Genomic DNA, 19,315 nt, shown 5'->3' on the forward strand with positions numbered 1-19,315 from the left:
GCTACAGAGACGTGCCAATGAGTCCAAAAGCGAAGCCGTTGAACATCTGCAAGATTTGGAGACTGATGCTGATGCACCAGGTGCCCACAGCTGATTGGGCTAAATACCTGTGGACTAGTTTGACTGGCCGGGCACGGGATGCTGCCTGGTCGCTTGGGCCTCGGGACTGCCTTACTATGGAACTATTAAGGGCACACTGTTAGCCCTTTTTACCATCTCCCCTTACAGATATTGCATCAAGGTCTGGACAGCGTCTCCCCAGGGGGGTCTCCTATATACAATTTGGCATTCAACTCCGACACTGTAACCGCTGGCTCGACGGTAGGGCTGGCCACTCCACTGCTGCCGTCCGGGACATGATCATGCTCTAGCAACTTATGGAGAAAATGGCCCCAGAAATATGAGGGTGGGTAGCTGATCGGAAGCCCGACACCCCAGAGTAAGCTGCCTGATTGGCCGACAAATTTACAGCCAACTGACCCTGCTGGAGACCTGATATGCCCACCAATCCCAAAAGACCCCTCAACCAAAGATTTGACCGGCCAGCAGTCACTGAAGCAGGACTATCCCGCTACCCAGCAGAATACCCACCAGGTCAAAGGGTTACCACCAGTACCTGTGATTTGCCCAATCCACAATGCTGTATGTGCGGGCGCCTTGAACACATGGCCAAAGATTGTCGCCTGGAGCCTGTCTTCTGGCGCAGCCGGTCAACATCTGCCAAAACGATCCCCCAGGGTCTGAGGATCGCTACCCTCGAGGTACATTAGCAGCAGAGGAAGTGATGTATCCCATCTCTCCTGCGGGTTTGCCACCCTACACCAGCCAACCTCCATCGCCACTTCCATTTTGTCAAGGTCGGTGATATCTCGGGACTTCAGGGCACTGGGTCTTCCATCACCCTGGTCAACCCCGATATTGTCCCACCAGAACACTATTTACTAGGTCGCCAAGTGACCATCTCACTTGCTTGAGGTCAGCACTTGGGTATTCCTCTAGCACGTGTGCAGGGAAAGGTCGAAGTGGGACTCATAGACGGCATCCCCACACCTGTTATTTTGGGGAACGACCTAGAACAAGGACTGTCCAGCCAATTTGTCAGAGTTCTCACCAGCCGCCAAACCAATAAACACCCTTATGTGGATCTTTCTGCCACCCCTCCCGAGGATAACCCACACTCCAAGGAGTTTAGGGAAGCCCATTTCATGGACCTCACCCTAGAACTGCTGCTCGACCTGGGGAAAGAAATCAGGGGGACATGTATAGATGGGAGAATGGACTCTTATATCGAGAAAAGCCTGCATCCTGCCCAGAGAAACCCTGGACCTGTATCCATCAGCTCATGGTACCCCAACTCCTGCGCTTAGCCCCTGATGTCCCTGAAGCTGTGCACATGTTGGTCTTAAAGACCTGGGCCTGTCTTCTACGTAGTTTCTTTTGGCCGAGGGTCACTCGAGGTGCAGAAATACCGAGCCTCTTGTCCAGTGAGTCAACGGATGGGGGGAGCACCCTGTCGTGCCCCACTCCAAACCATGCCCTTAATAGGTGATCCATTACTGAGGGTTGCCATCGATTTAATGGGCCCCTTAGCTGTCCCCAGCCACAACGGAAAGAGGTTCATCCTCACCCTAGTCGACTTTGCCACCCGCTTCCCGGAGGCCTTTGTCCTGTGATCCATAGATGCGAAGCATGTGGATCAAGCTCTACTGGACATTCTTAGTTGAGTAGGGTTTCCAGAGGAGATATTGACCTACCAGGGAAGCCAGTTCCAAAGCGAGTGGATTCTGATCCTCTGGGAGTAACATGGGGTCCACCCCGAAACTAACGGATTGTATGAGCGTTTCAACGGAAGGCTCAAGCAGCCCATTAGTAGGTATGTGGAGTCCGCGGGGATTGGGAGTCTGGGAGAAAAATCTGCAGCTGCTTCTTTTCGCACACGGGAAGATGCCGCAGGAGTCTACAGAGTTTTCTCTAACCCTCTAACCCCAAATTGCTGTACGGCCGAAAAGTACAAGGACCTTTTGGTGTTGGTACAAGAGAGTTGGTAGGACACCTTCCCCACAGAACAGGTTTCTATTCTGAATTATGTCCAAAAGTTTAGGAAAGAGATGAGGTACCTTAGGGTAACCCTAACCTTAGTCCATGGGAATGTAGGAATATCTCAGGAAAGGCAAGATCGGTGTTACAACCATGCTGCCAGACTCTGAGAATGTATCTGTGGACAGAAGGTTCTAGTACTAGTACGCAAAAACACGCTGCAAGCCACGTGGGCTGGTCCGTTCACCATCAACAGGAAATGTGGGGAGACTGACTACACCGTGGCCCTGGATCGAGCAGAGGTCCTTACACGTCATGTCAACAGGCTAAGAGCTTATGCTATGATGACAGGGAGGTCATCAAGTTTGTTGTCCGTCCCCCCCTTAGATGACCCAGATGTGGACCAGATCTCAAACTTATTGGTGGAATCCAAAAGAGGAATAGGGGTAGCAGATGTACCACTGGGGGAGCGGCTTGGTCCGTCACAGAGGCAGCTGTTAACAAAACTGCTTGGAACAAGTGTCTCCCTGTTGACGAGTTGGCCTAGTCTAACTCCCCTGGTCCATCATGTCAACACAGGGATAGCCACTTCAATCTAACCAATCAGCCTACCGGGTGTCACCACCTACTAGGTGACAACTAGATGACATGTTGATTATGGGGGTCATAATTTCTTCCCTTAGCCCAAGGGCATCCAGTGTAGTGTTGGTGCACAAGAAAGACTCAGTGGTGTCACCGTTAGACGCCTACCCCATGCCTCGGGTGGATGAAATACTAGATAGATTAGGAGGATCTCTGTTCATATCTACCATCGAGCTGAGCAAGGGATACTGGCAGATCCCACTCACAAGAGGCTCAAGAGAAGTCCGTCTAAATCATCCCTTTTGCTCTGTATGAATTTAGGCAAAACGGTTGTTGTGTTGGTTGTAGATAGGTTTAGTAAAATGGTTCACTTTGTCGCATTACCTGCGCTTCCCAATGCCAGGACACTTGCTCAGGTGTTTATAAATGAGATTGTGAAGCTTCACGGGGTTCCCTCCGATGTGGTGTCAGATCGGGGGACCCAGTTTGTTTCCAAGTTCTGGAAGGCATTCTGTTCTCGACTGGGGGTGCAGCTGTCCTTTTCCTCTTCCCTCCACCCTCAGTCGAATGGTCAGACTGAGCGGGTCAATCATAATTTAGAGACTTACCTCAGGTGTTTCGTCTCCGAAAACCAGGAGGATTGGGCATCCTACTTACCATTGGCAGAATTTGCCATTAATAATCATCGTTAAGAATCCACTGGCAGGTCACCATTCTTCAGTGCATATGGTTATCACCCACAGTTTGGTACCTTTAGTGGGGGAGAAGCTTCGGGAGTTCCTGAGGAGGAACGGTTTGCTTCGTCGCTCTCCTCGGTATGGCGGGGTGTTCTGAGTAATTTAAAGATCATGGGAGACAGGTAGAAACGTATGACTGACAGAAAACGCCTGCCAGGTCCGGACCTGAATGTGAATGACTTTGTGTGGTTGTCTACCAGGAATATCAAGCTGAAGGTTCCTTCTTGGAAGCTGGGACCTAGGTTTATTGGTCCCTATAAAATAACCGCCGTCATTAACCCAGCAGCGTTTCGTCTTGAACTTCCTCAGGCCCTTAAGGTCCACAACGTGTTCCATAGGTCCTTACTCAAGAAGTATGTGGAACCTCTTGAGCCCTGGCCTCTACCACCACCCCCACCAATGGTTGATGGTAATCTGGAGTTCCAGATTTCGAGGATTGTAGATTCTCGTCTCCAACGTCATTCTCTACAATACCTGGTGCATTGGTAGGGTTATGGTCCAGAGGAAAGGATGTGGGTTTCAGCATCAGAGGTGAACGCTCCTAGGTTGGTTCGTTCATTCCACACCTGTTATCCTGAGAAACCTCGTCCTAAGTGTCCGGAGGTCACTTGTAGAGGGGGGGGGGGGGATACTGTCACAGGTGTCTCAGAAGTGACAGACAGTCGCTCTGCGGTTGGTTGCAGAAGATCTCTACGTTTGGCATTGCAGACACCTTCTTGGAGGCTGTCCCTCTAGGACCCAGCGGCTACCTTCTTCTTGCTAATTAACACCCTGCCTGGGTGTATAAATACCTGCTGTGTTCCAGAGGGAGGTGCCGGCGATATTCATTACTTCTTGTGAAGGCTTTAGCAAGTTCAGTACTTTGTCCTGTCTGGTATTGAGGACATGTGTGCATTTGAGTGCAGTCTAAGCAATTCCCCCTGTTTGTCCTCCCTTGTTGTCTTTAGTGTTCAGTGGGGATCGACTAATAATAATAATCTTTATTTATATAGCGCCAACATATTCTGCAGCGCTTTACAATTCAGAGGTTCATATTCAACAGTCATAAGTAACAGCTAAAGATAATACAATAATTAAAGCAAAAAGTGACGCCCCTGCTCTTAAGAGCTTACAATCTACAATGAGGTGGGGGTGACACAAAGGACAGGGGCTTATTTACAATGATGGTCCAGCCATCTTGAGGGGATGAGGGATAGATAAAGGCTGCATGAGCTCATCACCAGACAGTATCTGTAGTGATTTTTGGTTCGGTGGAGAATTGTTTGGAGAAATAAGGGATGGGCTATAAGAATATAAAAGGACTTCAATTAGGGAAGGTGATCGGCCGCCCTAAACAGGTGTGTGTTTTTAGGGAGCGCCTAAAACTGTGTAAGTTGTTCTTCGTCCTAATTTCTTGGGGTAGAGCATTCCAGAGAATAGATGCAGCTCGGGAGAAGTCTTGGAGCCGGGAGTGGGAGGTGCGGATGTTAGTCGAAGGTCACATGCGGAGCATAGAGAACGGGTAGGCCGATAAACAGAAATGAGGGAAGAGATGTAGGGGGTGCCACACTGTAATGAGGGAAGAGATGTAGGGGGGGCGCCGCACTGTAATGAGGGAGGAGATCTAGGGGGCGCCGCACTGTAATGAGGGAGGAGATGTAAGGAGGTGCCGCACTGTAATGAGGGAGGAGATGTAGGGGGGCGCCGCACTGTAATGAGGGAGGAGATGTAGGGTGGTGCCGCACTGTAATGAGGGAGGAGATGTAAGGAGGTGCCGCACTGTAATGAGGGAGGAGATGTAGGGGGTGCCACACTGTAATGAGGGAGGAGATGTAGGGGGTGCCACACTGTAATGAGGGAGGAGATGTAGGGGGTGCCGCACTGTAATGAGGGAGGAGATGTAAGGAGGTGCCGCACTGTAGTGAGGGAGGAGATGTAGGGGGGTGCCGCACGGTAATGAGGGAGGAGATGTAGGGGGGTGCCGCACTGTAATGAGGGAGGAGATGTAAGGAGGTGCCGCACTGTAATGAGGGAGGAGATGTAGGGGGTGCCACACTGTAATGAGGGAGGAGATGTAGGGGGTGCCACACTGTAATGAAGGAGGAGATGTAGGGGGGTGCCACACTGTAATGAGGGAGGAGATGTAGGGGGTGCCGCACTGTAATGAGGGAGGAGATGTAAGGAGGTGCCGCACTGTAATTAGGGAGGAGATGTAGGGGGGTGCCGCACGGTAATGAGGGAGGAGATGTAAGGAGGTGCCGTACTTTAATGAGGGAGGAGATGTAGGGGGGTTCCGCAGTGTAATGAAGGAGGAGATGTAGGGGGGTGCCGCACTGTAATGAGGGAGGAGATGTAGGGGGGCGCCGCAGTGTAATGAGGGAGGAGATGTAAGGAGGTGCCGCACTGTAATGAGGGAGGAGATGTAGGGGGTGCCACACTGTAATGAGGGAGGAGATGTAGGGGGGCGCCACACTGTAATGAGGGAAGAGATGTAGGGGGGGCGCCGCACTGTAATGAGGGAAGAGATGTAGGGGGGGCGCCGCACTGTAATGAGGGAGGAGATCTAGGGGGCGCCGCACTGTAATGAGGGAGGAGATGTAAGGAGGTGCCGCACTGTAATGAGGGAGGAGATGTAGGGGGGCGCCGCACTGTAATGAGGGAGGAGATGTAGGGGGGTGCCGCACTGTAATGAGGGAGGAGATGTAAGGAGGTGCCGCACTGTAATGAGGGAGGAGATGTAGGGGGTGCCACACTGTAATGAGGGAGGAGATGTAGGGGGTGCCACACTGTAATGAGGGAGGAGATGTAGGGGGTGCCGCACTGTAATGAGGGAGGAGATGTAAGGAGGTGCCGCACTGTAGTGAGGGAGGAGATGTAGGGGGGTGCCGCACGGTAATGAGGGAGGAGATGTAGGGGGGTGCCGCACTGTAATGAGGGAGGAGATGTAAGGAGGTGCCGCACTGTAATGAGGGAGGAGATGTAGGGGGTGCCACACTGTAATGAGGGAGGAGATGTAGGGGGTGCCACACTGTAATGAAGGAGGAGATGTAGGGGGGTGCCACACTGTAATGAGGGAGGAGATGTAGGGGGTGCCACACTGTAATGAGGGAGGAGATGTAGGGGGTGCCGCACTGTAATGAGGGAGGAGATGTAAGGAGGTGCCGCACTGTAATGAGGGAGGAGATGTAGGGGGGCGCCGCACTGTAATGAGGGAGGAGATGTAAGGAGGTGCCGCACTGTAATGAGGGAGGAGATGTAGGGGGGTGCCGCACGGTAATGAGGGAGGAGATGTAAGGAGGTGCCGTACTTTAATGAGGGAGGAGATGTAGGGGGGTTCCGCAGTGTAATGAAGGAGGAGATGTAGGGGGGTGCCGCACTGTAATGAGGGAGGAGATGTAGGGGGGCGCCGCAGTGTAATGAGGGAGGAGATGTAAGGAGGTGCCGCACTGTAATGAGGGAGGAGATGTAAGGAGGTGCCGCACTGTAATGAGGGAGGAGATGTAGGGGGTGCCACACTGTAATGAGGGAGGAGATGTAGGGGGGTGCCACACTGTAATGAGGGAGGAGATGTAAGGAGGTGCCGCACTGTAATGAGGGAGGAGATGTAGGGGGCGCCGCACTGTAAAGAGGGAAGAGATGTAGGGGGGCGCCGCACTGTAATGAGGGAGGAGATGTAGGGGGGTGCCGCACTGTAATGAGGGAGGAGATGTAGGGGGCGCCGCAGTGTAAAGAGGGAGCAGATGTAGGGGGGTGCCGCAGTGTAAAGACGGAGGAGATGTAGGGGGGTGCTACACTGTAATGAGGGAGGAGATCTAGGGGGTGCCACACTGTAATGAGGGAGGAGATGTAGGGGGTGCCACACTGTAATGAGGGAGGAGATGTAGGGGGGGCGCCGCACTGTAATGAGGGAGGAGATGTAGGGGGGTCCGCACTGTAATGAGGGAGGAGATGTAAGGAGGTGCCGCACTGTAATGAGGGAGGAGATGTAGGGGGGTGCCGCACTGTAATGAGGGAGGAGATGTAAGGAGGTGCCGCACTGTAATGAGGGAGGAGATGTAGGGGGTGCCACACTGTAATGAGGGAGGAGATGTAGGGGGTGCCACACTGTAATGAGGGAGGAGATGTAGGGGGTGCCGCACTGTAATGAGGGAGGAGATGTAAGGAGGTGCCGCACTGTAATGAGGGAGGAGATGTAGGGGGGTGCCGCACTGTAATGAGGGAGGAGATGTAAGGAGGTGCCGTACTGTAATGAGGGAGGAGATGTAGGGGGGTGCCCCACTGTAATGAGGGTGGAGATGTAGGGGGGTTCCGCAGTGTAATGAAGGAGGAGATGTAGGGGGGTGCCACACTGTAATGAAGGGGGAGATGTAGGGGGGTGCCGCACTGTAATGAGGGAGGAGATGTAGGGGGGTGCCGCACTGTAATGAGGGAGGAGATGTAGGGGGGTGCCGCACTGTAATGAGTGAGGAGATGTAGGGGGGTGCCGCACTGTAATGAGGGAGGAGATGTAGGGAGCGCCGCACTGTAATGAGGGAAGAGATGTAGGGGGGTGCCGCACTGTAATGAGGGTGGAGATGTAGGGGGGTGCCGCACTGTAATGAGGGTGGAGATGTAGGGGGTGTTCCGCACTGTAATGAAGGAGGAGATGTAGGGGGGTGCCGCACTGTAATGAGGGTGGAGATGTAGGGGGGTGCCGCACTGTAATGAGGGAGGAGATGTAGGGGGTGTTCCACACTGTAATGAAGGAGGATATGTAGGGGGGTGCCGCACTGTAATGAGGGTGGAGATGTAGGGGGTGTTCCGCACTGTAATGAAGGAGGAGATGTAGGGGGGTGCCGCACTGTAATGAAGGAGGAGATGTAGGGGGGTGCCGCACTGTAATGAAGGAGGAGATGTAGGGGGTGTTCCGCACTGTAATGAAGGAGGAAATGTAGGGGGGTGCCGCACTGTAATGAGGGAGGAGATGTAGGGGGTGCCGCACTGAAATGAGGGAGGAGATGTAGGGGGGTGCCGCACTGTAATGAGGGAGGAGATGTAGGGGGGTGCCGCACTGTAATGAAGGAGGAGATGTAGGGGGGTGCCACACTGTAATGAGGGAAGAGATGTAGGGGGGTGCCGCACTGTAATGAGGGAGGAGATGTAGGGGGGTGCCGCACTGTAATGAGGGAAGAGATGTAGGGGGGTGCCACACTGGAATGAGGGAGGAGATGTAGGGGGGTGCCGCACTGTAATGAGGGAGGAGATGTAGGGGGGTGCCGCACTGTAATGAGGGAGGAGATGTAGGGGGGTGCCGCACTGTAATGAGGGAAGAGATGTAGGGGGGTGCCGCACTGTAATGAGGGAGGAGATGTAGGGGGGTGCCGCACTGTAATGAGGGAGGAGAATGTAGGGGGTGCCGCACTGTAATGAGGGAAGAGATGTAGGGGGGTGCCGCACTGTAATGAGGGAGGAGATGTAGGGGGGTGCCGCACTGTAATGAGGGAGGAGATGTAGGGGGGTGCCGCACTGTAATGAGGGAGGAGAATGTAGGGGGTGCCGCACTGTAATGAGGGAAGAGATGTAGGGGGGTGCCGCACTGTAATGAAGGAGGAGATGTAGGGGGTTGCCACACTGTGGAGGGATTTGTGGGTGAGAACAAGCAGTTTACATTGGATCCTATAATTCATGGGCAGCCAGTGCAATGACTGGCACAGAGCGGAAGAGTCTGAGTAGCTATTAGCCAGATAGAAGACCCTGGCTGCAGAATTAAGGATGGACTGGACGGGGAGAGTCAGGGGAGGGGGAGGCCAATTAATAGAGAGTTACAGTAGTCAAGGCGGGAGTGGATGAGGGTAACAGTGAGGGGTTTTTGTTGTTTCCAAGGTGAGAGGGGGGATGCTAGAGATGTTCTTCAGGTGCAAGCGACAAGAGCGGGCAAGCGATTGTATATGGAAGGTGAAGGAGAGATTGGTGTCAAATACAACGCGCCTGCTGGCTCTGCATAATTGTGGTGCCACACACGGAGGAGAGATGTCAGATTTAGAGAGGTGAGGAGACGGCGAGAGCAGAAGAAGTTCAGTTTTGGAAAGGTTGAGTTTCAGGTAGAGAGCGGACATGATGTTAGAAACTGCGGCCAGACAGTCACTGGTGGTCTGTAGAACAGCGGGGGTGAGGTCAGGGGGGTGAAGTCAGGGGGTGAGGTGTATAGTTGTGTCATCAGTATAAAGATGGTACTGAAAGCCAAATCTGCTGATGGTCTGTCCAATTGGGGCCGTGTAGGGACTAGCTCTCATCTCCTCCCTTCCCTAGCCTTAGCCGTACACCTGGAAGAGACGAGGCGAGGTTCGCGTGCAGCGATTGGTGAGGAGCCAATGAGGCTTTAGTGGAGACAGGGTGACACTAGATCAGCCTAGGAGATCTCAGCTCCCCCCTTTCCCTAGAGTCTGGGCTGCCCCCCCTTTCCCTAGAGTCTGGGCTGCCCCCCCTTTCCCTAGAGTCTGGGCTGCCCCCCCTTTCCCTAGGGTCTGGGCTGCCCCCCCTTTCCCTAGGGTCTGGGCTGCCCCCCCTTTCCCTAGGGTCTGGGCTGCCCCCCCTTTCCCTAGGGTCTGGGCTGCCCCCCCTTTCCCTAGGGTCTGGGCTGCCCCCCCTTTCCCTAGAGTCTGGGCTGCCCCCCCTTTCCCTAGAGTCTGGGCTGCCCCCCCTTTCCCTAGGGTCTGGGCTGCCCCCCCTTTCCCTAGAGTCTGGGCTGCCCCCCCTTTCCCTAGAGTCTGGGCTGCCCCCCCCTTTCCTCTGCCCTTTGTGTTGCACGGTCTTTCCCACACCTTGCGTGACAGGCGTGCACTTCATGTACTCTTATATAGGGGTCTGAAGGAGATTGTGGTGGGGTCTCTGCGGGGGGCACTACATGTACTCTTATATAGGGGTCTGAAGGAGATTGTGGTGGGGGCTTTGCGGGGGGCACTACATGTACTCTTATATAGGGGTCTGAAGGAGATTGTGGTGGGGGCTTTGCGGGGGGCACTACATGTACTCTTATATAGGGGTCTGAAGGAGATTGTGGTGGGGGGCACTACATGTGCTCAAATATAGGGGTCTGAAGGATTGTGGTGGGGGCTCTGCAAGGGGGGCAATACATGTATTCGTATATAGGGGCCTGGAAGGGATTGTGGTGGGGGGGTGCACTACATGTACTCGTATATAGGGGTCTCTATAGAGGCCTGGGGTGGGAGCTCTACGGGTCTGCTCTGTATATAGGGGCCTGGAGTCTATGCATGTACTCCTCTGTATATAGGGGCCTGGAGTCTCTGCATGTACTCCTCTGTATATAGGGGCCTGGAGTCTCTGCATGTACTCCTCTGTATATAGGGGCCTGGGGTGGAGTCTCTGCATGTACTCCTCTGTATATAGGGGCCTGGAGTCTCTGCATGTACTCCTCTGTATATAGGGGCCTGGGGTGGAGTCTCTGCATGTACTCCTCTGTATTTAGGGTCCCCGGGTGGGGGCTCTGCATGTACTCCTCTGTATTTAGGGTCCCCGGGTGGGTCTCTTCATGTACTCCTCTGTATTTAGGGTCCCCGGGTGGGGGCTCTGCATGTACTCCTCTGTATATAGGGGCCTGGAGTCTCTGCATGTACTCCTCTGTATATAGGGGCCTGGAGTCTCTGCATGTACTCCTCTGTATATAGGGGCCTGGGGTGGAGTCTCTGCATGTACTCCTCTGTATTTAGGGTCCCCGGGTGGGGGCTCTGCATGTACTCCTCTGTATTTAGGGTCCCCGGGTGGGTCTCTTCATGTACTCCTCTGTATTTAGGGTCCCCGGGTGGGGGCTCTGCATGTACTCCTCTGTATTTAGGGTCCCTCGGTGGGGTCTGTGCATGTACTCCTCTGTATTTAGGGTCCCTCGGTGGGGTCTCTGCATGTACTCCTCTGTATATAGGGGTCCCTCGGTGGGGTCTCTGCATGTACTCCTCTGTATATAGGGGCCCCGGGTGGGGTCTCTGCATGTACTCCTCTGTATATAGGGGCCTGGGGTGGACTCTCTGCATGTACTCCTCTGTATATAGGGGCCTGGGGTGGGGTCTCTGCATGTACTCCTCTGTATATAGGGGCCTCTGTATATAGGGGCCTGGGGTGGGGTCTCTGCATGTACTCCTCTGTATATAGGGGCCCCGGGTGGGGTCTCTGCATGTACTCCTCTGTATATAGGGGTCTGGGGTGGGGTCTCTGCATGTACACCTCTGTATATAGGGGCCTGGGGTGGGGGCTGTGCATGTACTCCTCTGTATATAGGGGCCTCTGTATATAGGGGCCTGGGGTGGGGTCTCTGCATGTACTCCTCTGTATATAGGGGCCCCGGGTGGGGTCTCTGCATGTACTCCTCTGTATATAGGGGCCTGGGGTGGACTCTCTGCATGTACTCCTCTGTATATAGGGGCCTGGGTTGGGGTCTCTGCATGTACTCCTCTGTATATAGGGGCCTCTGTATATAGGGGCCTGGGGTGGGGTCTCTGCATGTACTCCTCTGTATATAGGGGCCCCGGGTGGGGTCTCTGCATGTACTCCTCTGTATATAGGGGTCTGGGGTGGGGTCTCTGCATGTACACCTCTGTATATAGGGGCCTGGGGTGGGGGCTGTGCATGTACTCCTCTGTATATAGGGGCCTCTGTATATAGGGGCCTGGGGTGGGGTCTCTGCATGTACTCCTCTGTATATAAGGGCCCCGGGTGGGGTCTCTGCATGTACTCCTCTGTATATAGGGGCCTGGGGTGGGGGCTGTGCATGTACTCCTCTGTATATAGGGGCCTGGGGTGGAGTCTCTGCATGTACTCCTCTGTATATAGGGGCCTGGGGTGGGGTCTCTGCATGTACTCCTCTGTATATAGGGGCCTCTGTATATAGGGGCCTGGGGTGGGGTCTCTCCATGTACTCCTCTGTATATAGGGGCCCCGGGTGGGGTCTCTGCATGTACTCCTCTGTATATAGGGGCCTGGGGTGGGGTCTCTGCATGTACACCTCTGTATATAGGGGCCTGGGGTGGGAGCTCTGAATGTACTCCTCTGTATATAGGGGCCTGGGGTGGGGGCTGTGCATGTACTCCTCTGTATATAGGGGCCTCGGGTGGGGGCTGTGCATGTACTCCTCTGTATATAGGGGCCTGGGGTGGGGGCTGTGCATGTACTCCTCTGTATATAGGGGCCTGGGGTGGGGGCTCTTCATGTACTCCTCTGTATATAGGGGCCTGGGGTGGGAGCTCTGAATGTACTCCTCTGTATATAGGGGCATGGGGTGGAGTCTCTGCATGTACTCCTCTGTATATAGGGGTCTGGGGTGGGGTCTCTGCATGTACACCTCTGTATATAGGGGCCTGGGGTGGAGTCTCTGCATGTACTCCTCTGTATATAGGGGCCTGGGGTGGGGGCTGTGCATGTACTCCTCTGTATATAGGGGCCTGGGGTGGGGGCTCTTCATGTACTCCTCTGTATATAGGGGCCTGGGGTGGGAGCTCTGAATGTACTCCTCTGTATTTAGGGTCCCCCGGTGGGGTCTCTGCATGTACTCCTCTGTATATAGGGTCCCTCGGTGGGGGCTCTTCATGTACTCCTCTGTATTTAGGGTCCCTCGGTGGGGGCTGTGCATGTACTCCTCTGTATATAGGGGCCCCGGGTGGGGTCTCTGCATGTACTCCTCTGTATTTAGGGTCCCTCGGTGGGGGCTCTTCATGTACTCCTCTGTATTTAGGGTCCCTCGGTGGGGGCTGTGCATGTACTCCTCTGTATTTAGGGTCCCCGGGTGGGGTCTCTTCATGTACTCCTCTGTATTTAGGGTCCCACGGTGGGGTCTCTGCATGTACTCCTCTGTATTTAGGGTCCCTCGGTGGGGTCTGTGCATGTACTCCTCTGTATATAGGGGTCCCGGGTGGGGGCTGTGCATGTACTCCTCTGTATTTAGGGTCCCTCGGTGGGGGCTCTGCATGTACTCCTCTGTATTTAGGATCCCTCGGTGGGGGCTGTGCATGTACTCCTCTGTATTTAGGGTCCCCGGGTGGGGTCTCTTCATGTACTCCTCTGTATATAGGGGCCCCGGGTGGGGTCTGTTCATGTACTCCTCTGTATTTAGGGTCCCCGGGTGGGGTCTCTGCATGTACTCCTCTGTATTTAGGGTCCCCGGGTGGGGTCTCTTCATGTACTCCTCTGTATTTAGGGTCCCTCGGTGGGGTCTCTGCATGTACTCCTCTGTATATAGGGGTCTGGGGTGGGGTCTCTGCATGTACTCCTCTGTATTTAGGGTCTGGGGTGGGGTCTGTTCATGTACTCCTCTGTATTTAGGGTCCCCGGGTGGGGTCTCTTCATGTACTCCTCTGTATTTAGGGTCCCCGGGTGGGGGCTCTGCATATATGGGGCTGCTCTACATGTATTGTCGCTCTGTTCTTGCAGACATGGGTCCTCTACCTGGAGAAGATGACGAGGTTCTCGCCCTCACGCCCGGGACGCCCTGCACTCAATCACTGTCTGACCTGCGCTTCCACCACCTTCACGGCAGTAACGCCCTCATCACTAACGGGGGGCGCACCGCTCTGAGAAACAATTCGCGCAGTGAATTCAATGATGCCATCGTCATGTCTAGCCGGTGAGTGGGGGTACTCCATGGTGGTCCTGACTTCTCCTTGAGTTCCTCATGGCTTCTTTCTCTCCAGGCCTCTGAGGGATGGCGAGCTGTTTGAGATTGTCATTCAGAAGATGGTGGATCGCTGGTCGGGGTCCATAGAGGCAGGTGAGAGCCCCCTTTCTGCAGCTGAAGCTCCATCCCCTGTATGTGTCTGTAGGTCTGTAACATGTGGCGTCTCCCCAGGAGTCACAGCCATCCGCCCGGAGGACCTAGAATTCCCTAACACAATGACTGACATCGACTATGACACATGGATGCTGAGGTGAGTACTGAGCCCCCCATTACTGCACATGGTCCCCTCCTGTACAGCTTCTCACTGTCCTCTCCCCCTGTTAGCGGCACGGCCATTATGCAGGATGGTAACACACTAAGGAATAACTACGGCTGTGATCTGGACTCTCTGGGATCGGGATCGAGGATCGGGATGATGAAAACCACCAGAGGAGATCTGCACTATTACATCAATGGCGAAGACCAAGGAGTGGCCTGCACGGGAGTGCCGGCGGGAAGAGGTGGGTACCGGCGGAAAGAGATGGGTGCGGGAGTGCCGGCGGGAAGAGGTGGGTACCGGCGGAAAGAGATGTGTGCGGGAGTGTCGGCGGGAAGAGGCGGTTACAGGTGTGGGGAGTGGCATCGGGAAAAAGCTAGGTACTAGTGCGGGAGTGCCGGCAGGAAGAGGCGGTTGCAGATGCTGGAGTGGCGTGGAGAGGTAGGTGCGGGAGTGGCGGCGGGAAGAGGCGAGGTGCAAGTGCGGGAGTGTCAGCGGGAAGAGGCGAGGTGCAAGTGCGGGAGTGGCGGCGGGAAGAGGCGAGGTGCAAGTGCGGGAGTGTCAGCGGGAAGAGGCGAGGTGCAAGTGCGGGAGTGGCGGCGAGAAGAGGCGGTTGCAGATGCTGGAGTGGCGTGAAGAGGTAGGTGCGGGAGTGGCGGCGGGAAGAGGCGAGGTGCAAGTGCGGGAGTGGTGGCGGGAAGAGGCGAGGTGCAAGTGCGGGAGTGGCGGCAGGAAGAGGCGAAGTGCAAGTGCGGGAGTGGCAGCGGGAAGAGGCGAGATGCAAGTGCGGGAGTGGCGGCGGGAAGAGGCGAGGCGCAAGTGCGGGAGTGGCGGCGGGATGAGGCGAGGTGCAGGTGCGGGAGTGCCGGCGGGGAGAGGAGAGTTTCAGGTGCGGGAGTGCCGGCGGGAAGAGGCGAGTTTCAGGTGCGGGAGTGCCGGCGGGGAGAGGCGAGTTTCAAGTGCGGGAGTGCCGGCGGGGAGAGGCGAGTTTCAAGTGCGGGAGTGGCGGCGGGAAGAGGCGAGATGCAAGTGCGGGAGTGCCAGCGGGAAGAGGCGAGATGCAAGTGCGGGAGTGGCGGCGGGAAGAGGCGAGATGCAAGTGCGGGAGTGGCGGCGGGAAGAGGCGAGATGCAAGTGCGGGAGTGGCGGCGGGAAGAGGCGAGATGCAAGTGCGGGAGTGGCGGCGGGAAGAGGCGAGATGCAAGTGCGGGAGTGGCGGCGGGAAGAGGCGGGTTGCAGGTGCGGGCGTGCCGGCGGGAAGAGGCGAGTTGCAGGTGCGGGCGTGCCGGCGGGAAGAGGCGAGTTGCAGGTGCGGGCGTGCCGGCGGGAAGAGGCGAGATGCAAGTACGGGAGTGCCGGCGGGAAGAGGCGAAGTGCAAGTGCGGGAGTGGCGGCGGGAAAAGGCGAGGTGCAAGTGCGGGAGTGGCGGCGGGAAGAGGCGAGGTGCAAGTGTGGGAGTGGCGGCGGGAAGAGGCGAGGTGCAAGTGCGGGAGTGGCGGCGGGAAGAGGCGAGGTGCAAGTGCGGGAGTGGCGGCGGGAAGAGGCGAGTTTCAAGTGCGGGAGTGGCGGCGGGAAGAGGCGAGATGCAAGTGCGGGAGTGGCGGCGGGAAGAGGCGAGATGCAAGTGCGGGAGTGGGGGCGGGAAGAGGCGAGATGCAAGTGCGGGAGTGGCGGTGGGAAGAGGCGAGATGCAAGTGCGGGAGTGCCGGCGGGAAGAGGCGGGTTGCAGGTGCGGGCGTGCCGGCGGGAAGAGGCGAGATGCAAGTGCGGGAGTGGCGGCGGGAAGAGGCGAGATGCAAGTGCGGGAGTGGCGGCGGGAAGAGGCGAGATGCAAGTGCGGGAGTGGCGGTGGGAAGAGGCGAGATGCAAGAGCGGGAGTACCGGCGGGAAGAGGCGGGTTGCAGGTGCGGGCGTGCCGGCGGGAAGAGGCGAGTTGCAGGTGCGGGAGTGCCGGCGGGGAGAGGCGGGTTGCAGGTGCGGGAGTGCCGGCGGGGAGAGGCGAGTTTCAGGTGCGGGAGTGCCGGCGGGGAGAGGCGAGTTTCAAGTGCGGGAGTGGCGGCGGGAAGAGGCGAGTTTCAAGTGCGGGAGTGGCGGCGGGAAGAGGCGAGATGCAAGTGCGGGAGTGGCGGCGGGAAGAGGCGAGATGCAAGTGCGGGAGTGGCGGCGGGAAGAGGCGAGATGCAAGTGCGGGAGTGGCGGCGGGAAGAGGCGAGATGCAAGTGCGAGAGTGGCGGTGGGAAGAGGCGGGTTGCAGGTGCGGGCGTGCCGGCGGGAAGAGGCGAGTTGCAGGTGCGGGCGTGCCGGCGGGAAGAGGCGAGTTTCAGGTGCGGGCGTGCCGGCGGGAAGAGGCGAGTTTCAGGTGCGGGCGTGCCGGCGGGAAGAGGCGGGAGTGCCGGCGGGAAGAGGCGAGTTCAGGTGCGGGAGTGCCGGCGGGGAGAGGCGAGTTCAGGTGCGGGAGTGCCGGCGGGGAGAGGCGAGTTCAGGTGCGGGAGTGCCGGCGGGAAGAGGCGAAGTGCAAGTGCGGGAGTGGCGGCGGGAAGAGGCGAGGTGCAAGTGCGGGAGTGGCGGCGGGAAGAGGCGAGATGCAAGTGCGTGAGTGGCGGCGGGAAGAGGCGAGATGCAAGTGCGGGAGTGGCGGCGGGAAGAGGCGAGATGCAAGTGCAGGAGTGGCGGCGGGAAGAGGCGAGATGCAAGTGCGGGATTGGCGGTGGGAAGAGGCGAGATGCAAGTGCGGGAGTGCCGGCGGGAAGAGGCGGGTTGCAGGTGCGGGAGTGCCGGCGGGAAGAGGCGGGTTGCAGGTGCGGGCGTGCCGGCGGGAAGAGGCGGGTTGCAGGTGCGGGCGTGCCGGCGGGAAGAGGCGAGATGCAAGTGCGGGAGTGGCGGCGGGAAGAGGCGAGATGCAAGTGCGGGAGTGGCGGCGGGAAGAGGCGGGTTGCAGGTGCGGGCGTGCCGGCGGGAAGAGGCGAAGTGCAAGTGCGGGAGTGGCGGCGGGAAGAGGCGAGGTGCAAGTGCGGGAGTGGCGGCGGGAAGAGGCGAGATGCAAGTGCGGGAGTGGCGGCGGGAAGAGGCGAGATGCAAGTGCGGGAGTGGCGGCGGGAAGAGGCGAGATGCAAGTGCGGGAGTGGCGGCGGGAAGAGGCGAGATGCAAGTGCGGGAGTGGCAGCGGGAAGAGGCGAGGTGCAAGTGCGGGAGTGGCGGCGGGAAGAGGCGAGGTGCAAGTGCGGGAGTGGCGGCGGGAAGAGGCGAGGCGCAAGTGCGGGAGTGGCGGCGGGAAGAGGCGAGATGCAAGAGCGGGAGTGCCGGCGGGAAGAGGCGAGTTGCAGGTGCGGGCGTGCCGGCGGGAAAAGGCGAGTTGCAGGTGCGGGCGTGCCGGCGGGAAGAGGCGAGGTGCAGGTGCGGGCGTGCCGACGGGAAGAGGCGAGGTGCAGGTGCGGGAGTGACGGCGGGAAGAGGCGAGGTGCAAGTACGGGAGTGACGGCGGGAAGAGGCGAGTTCAGGTGCGGGAGTGCCGGCGGGGAGAGGCGAGTTCAGGTGCGGGAGTGCCGGCGGGGAGAGGCGAGTTCAGGTGCGGGAGTGCCGGCGGGAAGAGGCGAAGTGCAAGTGCGGGAGTGGCGGCGGGAAGAGGCGAGGTGCAAGTGCGGGAGTGGCGGCGGGAAGAGGCGAGATGCAAGTGCGGGAGTGGCGGCGGGAAGAGGCGAGATGCAAGTGCGGGAGTGGCGGCGGGAAGAGGCGAGATGCAAGTGCAGGAGTGGCGGCGGGAAGAGGCGAGATGCAAGTGCGGGATTGGCGGTGGGAAGAGGCGAGATGCAAGTGCGGGAGTGCCGGCGGGAAGAGGCGGGTTGCAGGTGCGGGAGTGCCGGCGGGAAGAGGCGGGTTGCAGGTGCGGGCGTGCCGGCGGGAAGAGGCGGGTTGCAGGTGCGGGCGTGCCGGCGGGAAGAGGCGAGATGCAAGTGCGGGAGTGGCGGTGGGAAGAGGCGGGTTGCAGGTGCGGGCGTGCCGGCGGGAAGAGGCGAAGTGCAAGTGCGGGCGTGCCGGCGGGAAGAGGCGAGGTGCAAGTGCGGGAGTGGCGGCGGGAAGAGGCGAGATGCAAGTGCGGGAGTGGCGGCGGGAAGAGGCGAGATGCAAGTGCGGGAGTGGCGGCGGGAAGAGGCGAGATGCAAGTGCGGGAGTGGCGGCGGGAAGAGGCGAGATGCAAGTGCGGGAGTGGCGGCGGGAAGAGGCGAGGTGCAAGTGCGGGAGTGGCGGCAGGAAGAGGCGAGGTGCAAGTGCGGGAGTGGTGGCGGGAAGAGGCGAGGCGCAAGTGCGGGAGTGGTGGCGGGAAGAGGCGAGATGCAAGTGCGGGAGTGGCGGTGGGAACAGGCGAGATGCAAGAGCGGGAGTGCCGGCGGGAGGAGGCGGGTTGCAGGTGCGGGCGTGCCGGCGGGAAGAGGCGAGTTGCAGGTGCGGGCGTGCCGGCGGGAAGAGGCGAGGTGCAGGTGCGGGAGTGACGGCGGGAAGAGGCGAGGTGCAAGTACGGGAGTGACGGCGGGAAGAGGCGAAGTGCAAGTGCGGGAGTGGCGGCGGGAAGAGGCGAGGTGCAAGTGCGGGAGTGGCGGCGGGAAGAGGCGAGGCGCAAGTGCGGGAGTGGCGGCGGGAAGAGGCGAGGTGCAAGTGCGGGAGTGGCGGCGGGAAGAGGCGAGGTGCAAGTGCGGGAGTGGCGGCGGGAAGAGGCGAGGCGCAAGTGCGGGAGTGGCGGCGGGAAGAGGCGAGGCGCAAGTGCGGGAGTGGCGGCGGGAAGAGGCGAGGCGCAAGTGCGGGAGTGGCGGCGGGAAGAGTCGGGTTGCAGGTGCGGGAGTACCGGCGGGGAGAGGCGGGTTGCAGGTGCGGGAGTGCCGGCGGGGAGAGACGGGTTGCAGGTGCGGGAGTGCCGGCGGGGAGAGGCGAGTTTCAGGTGCGGGAGTGCCGGCGGGGAGAGGCGAGTTCAGGTGCGGGAGTGCCGGCGGGGAGAGGCGAGTTCAGGTGCGGGAATGCCGGCGGGAAGAGGCGAGTTGCGGGTGCGGGAGTACCGGTGGGAAGAGGCGAGTCGCG

The 19,315-nt window shown here is 58.3% G+C and overlaps 1 protein-coding gene across 2 annotated transcripts in view; it reads left to right on the plus strand.

The window, feature by feature from the left end:
- The window catches only part of NEURL4 (neuralized E3 ubiquitin protein ligase 4), a 254,722-nt gene that overhangs the window by 131,563 nt on the left and 103,844 nt on the right, over positions 1 to 19,315 (plus strand). For both annotated transcript variants that reach the window (XM_073654639.1, XM_073654638.1), the window contains exons 12-15: positions 13,749 to 13,941; positions 14,009 to 14,085; positions 14,164 to 14,242; positions 14,317 to 14,492. In XM_073654639.1, coding sequence (XP_073510740.1) covers positions 13,749 to 13,941; positions 14,009 to 14,085; positions 14,164 to 14,242; positions 14,317 to 14,492 — 525 coding nt within the window. The remainder of the gene's footprint in view (positions 1 to 13,748; positions 13,942 to 14,008; positions 14,086 to 14,163; positions 14,243 to 14,316; positions 14,493 to 19,315) is intronic.

This window comes from Phyllobates terribilis, unplaced genomic scaffold, assembly GCF_046119375.1.
Source record: "Phyllobates terribilis strain yellow unplaced genomic scaffold, ASM4611937v1 Scaffold_11__3_contigs__length_659146591, whole genome shotgun sequence".
In the NCBI taxonomy this organism is placed as follows: domain Eukaryota; kingdom Metazoa; phylum Chordata; class Amphibia; order Anura; family Dendrobatidae; genus Phyllobates; species Phyllobates terribilis.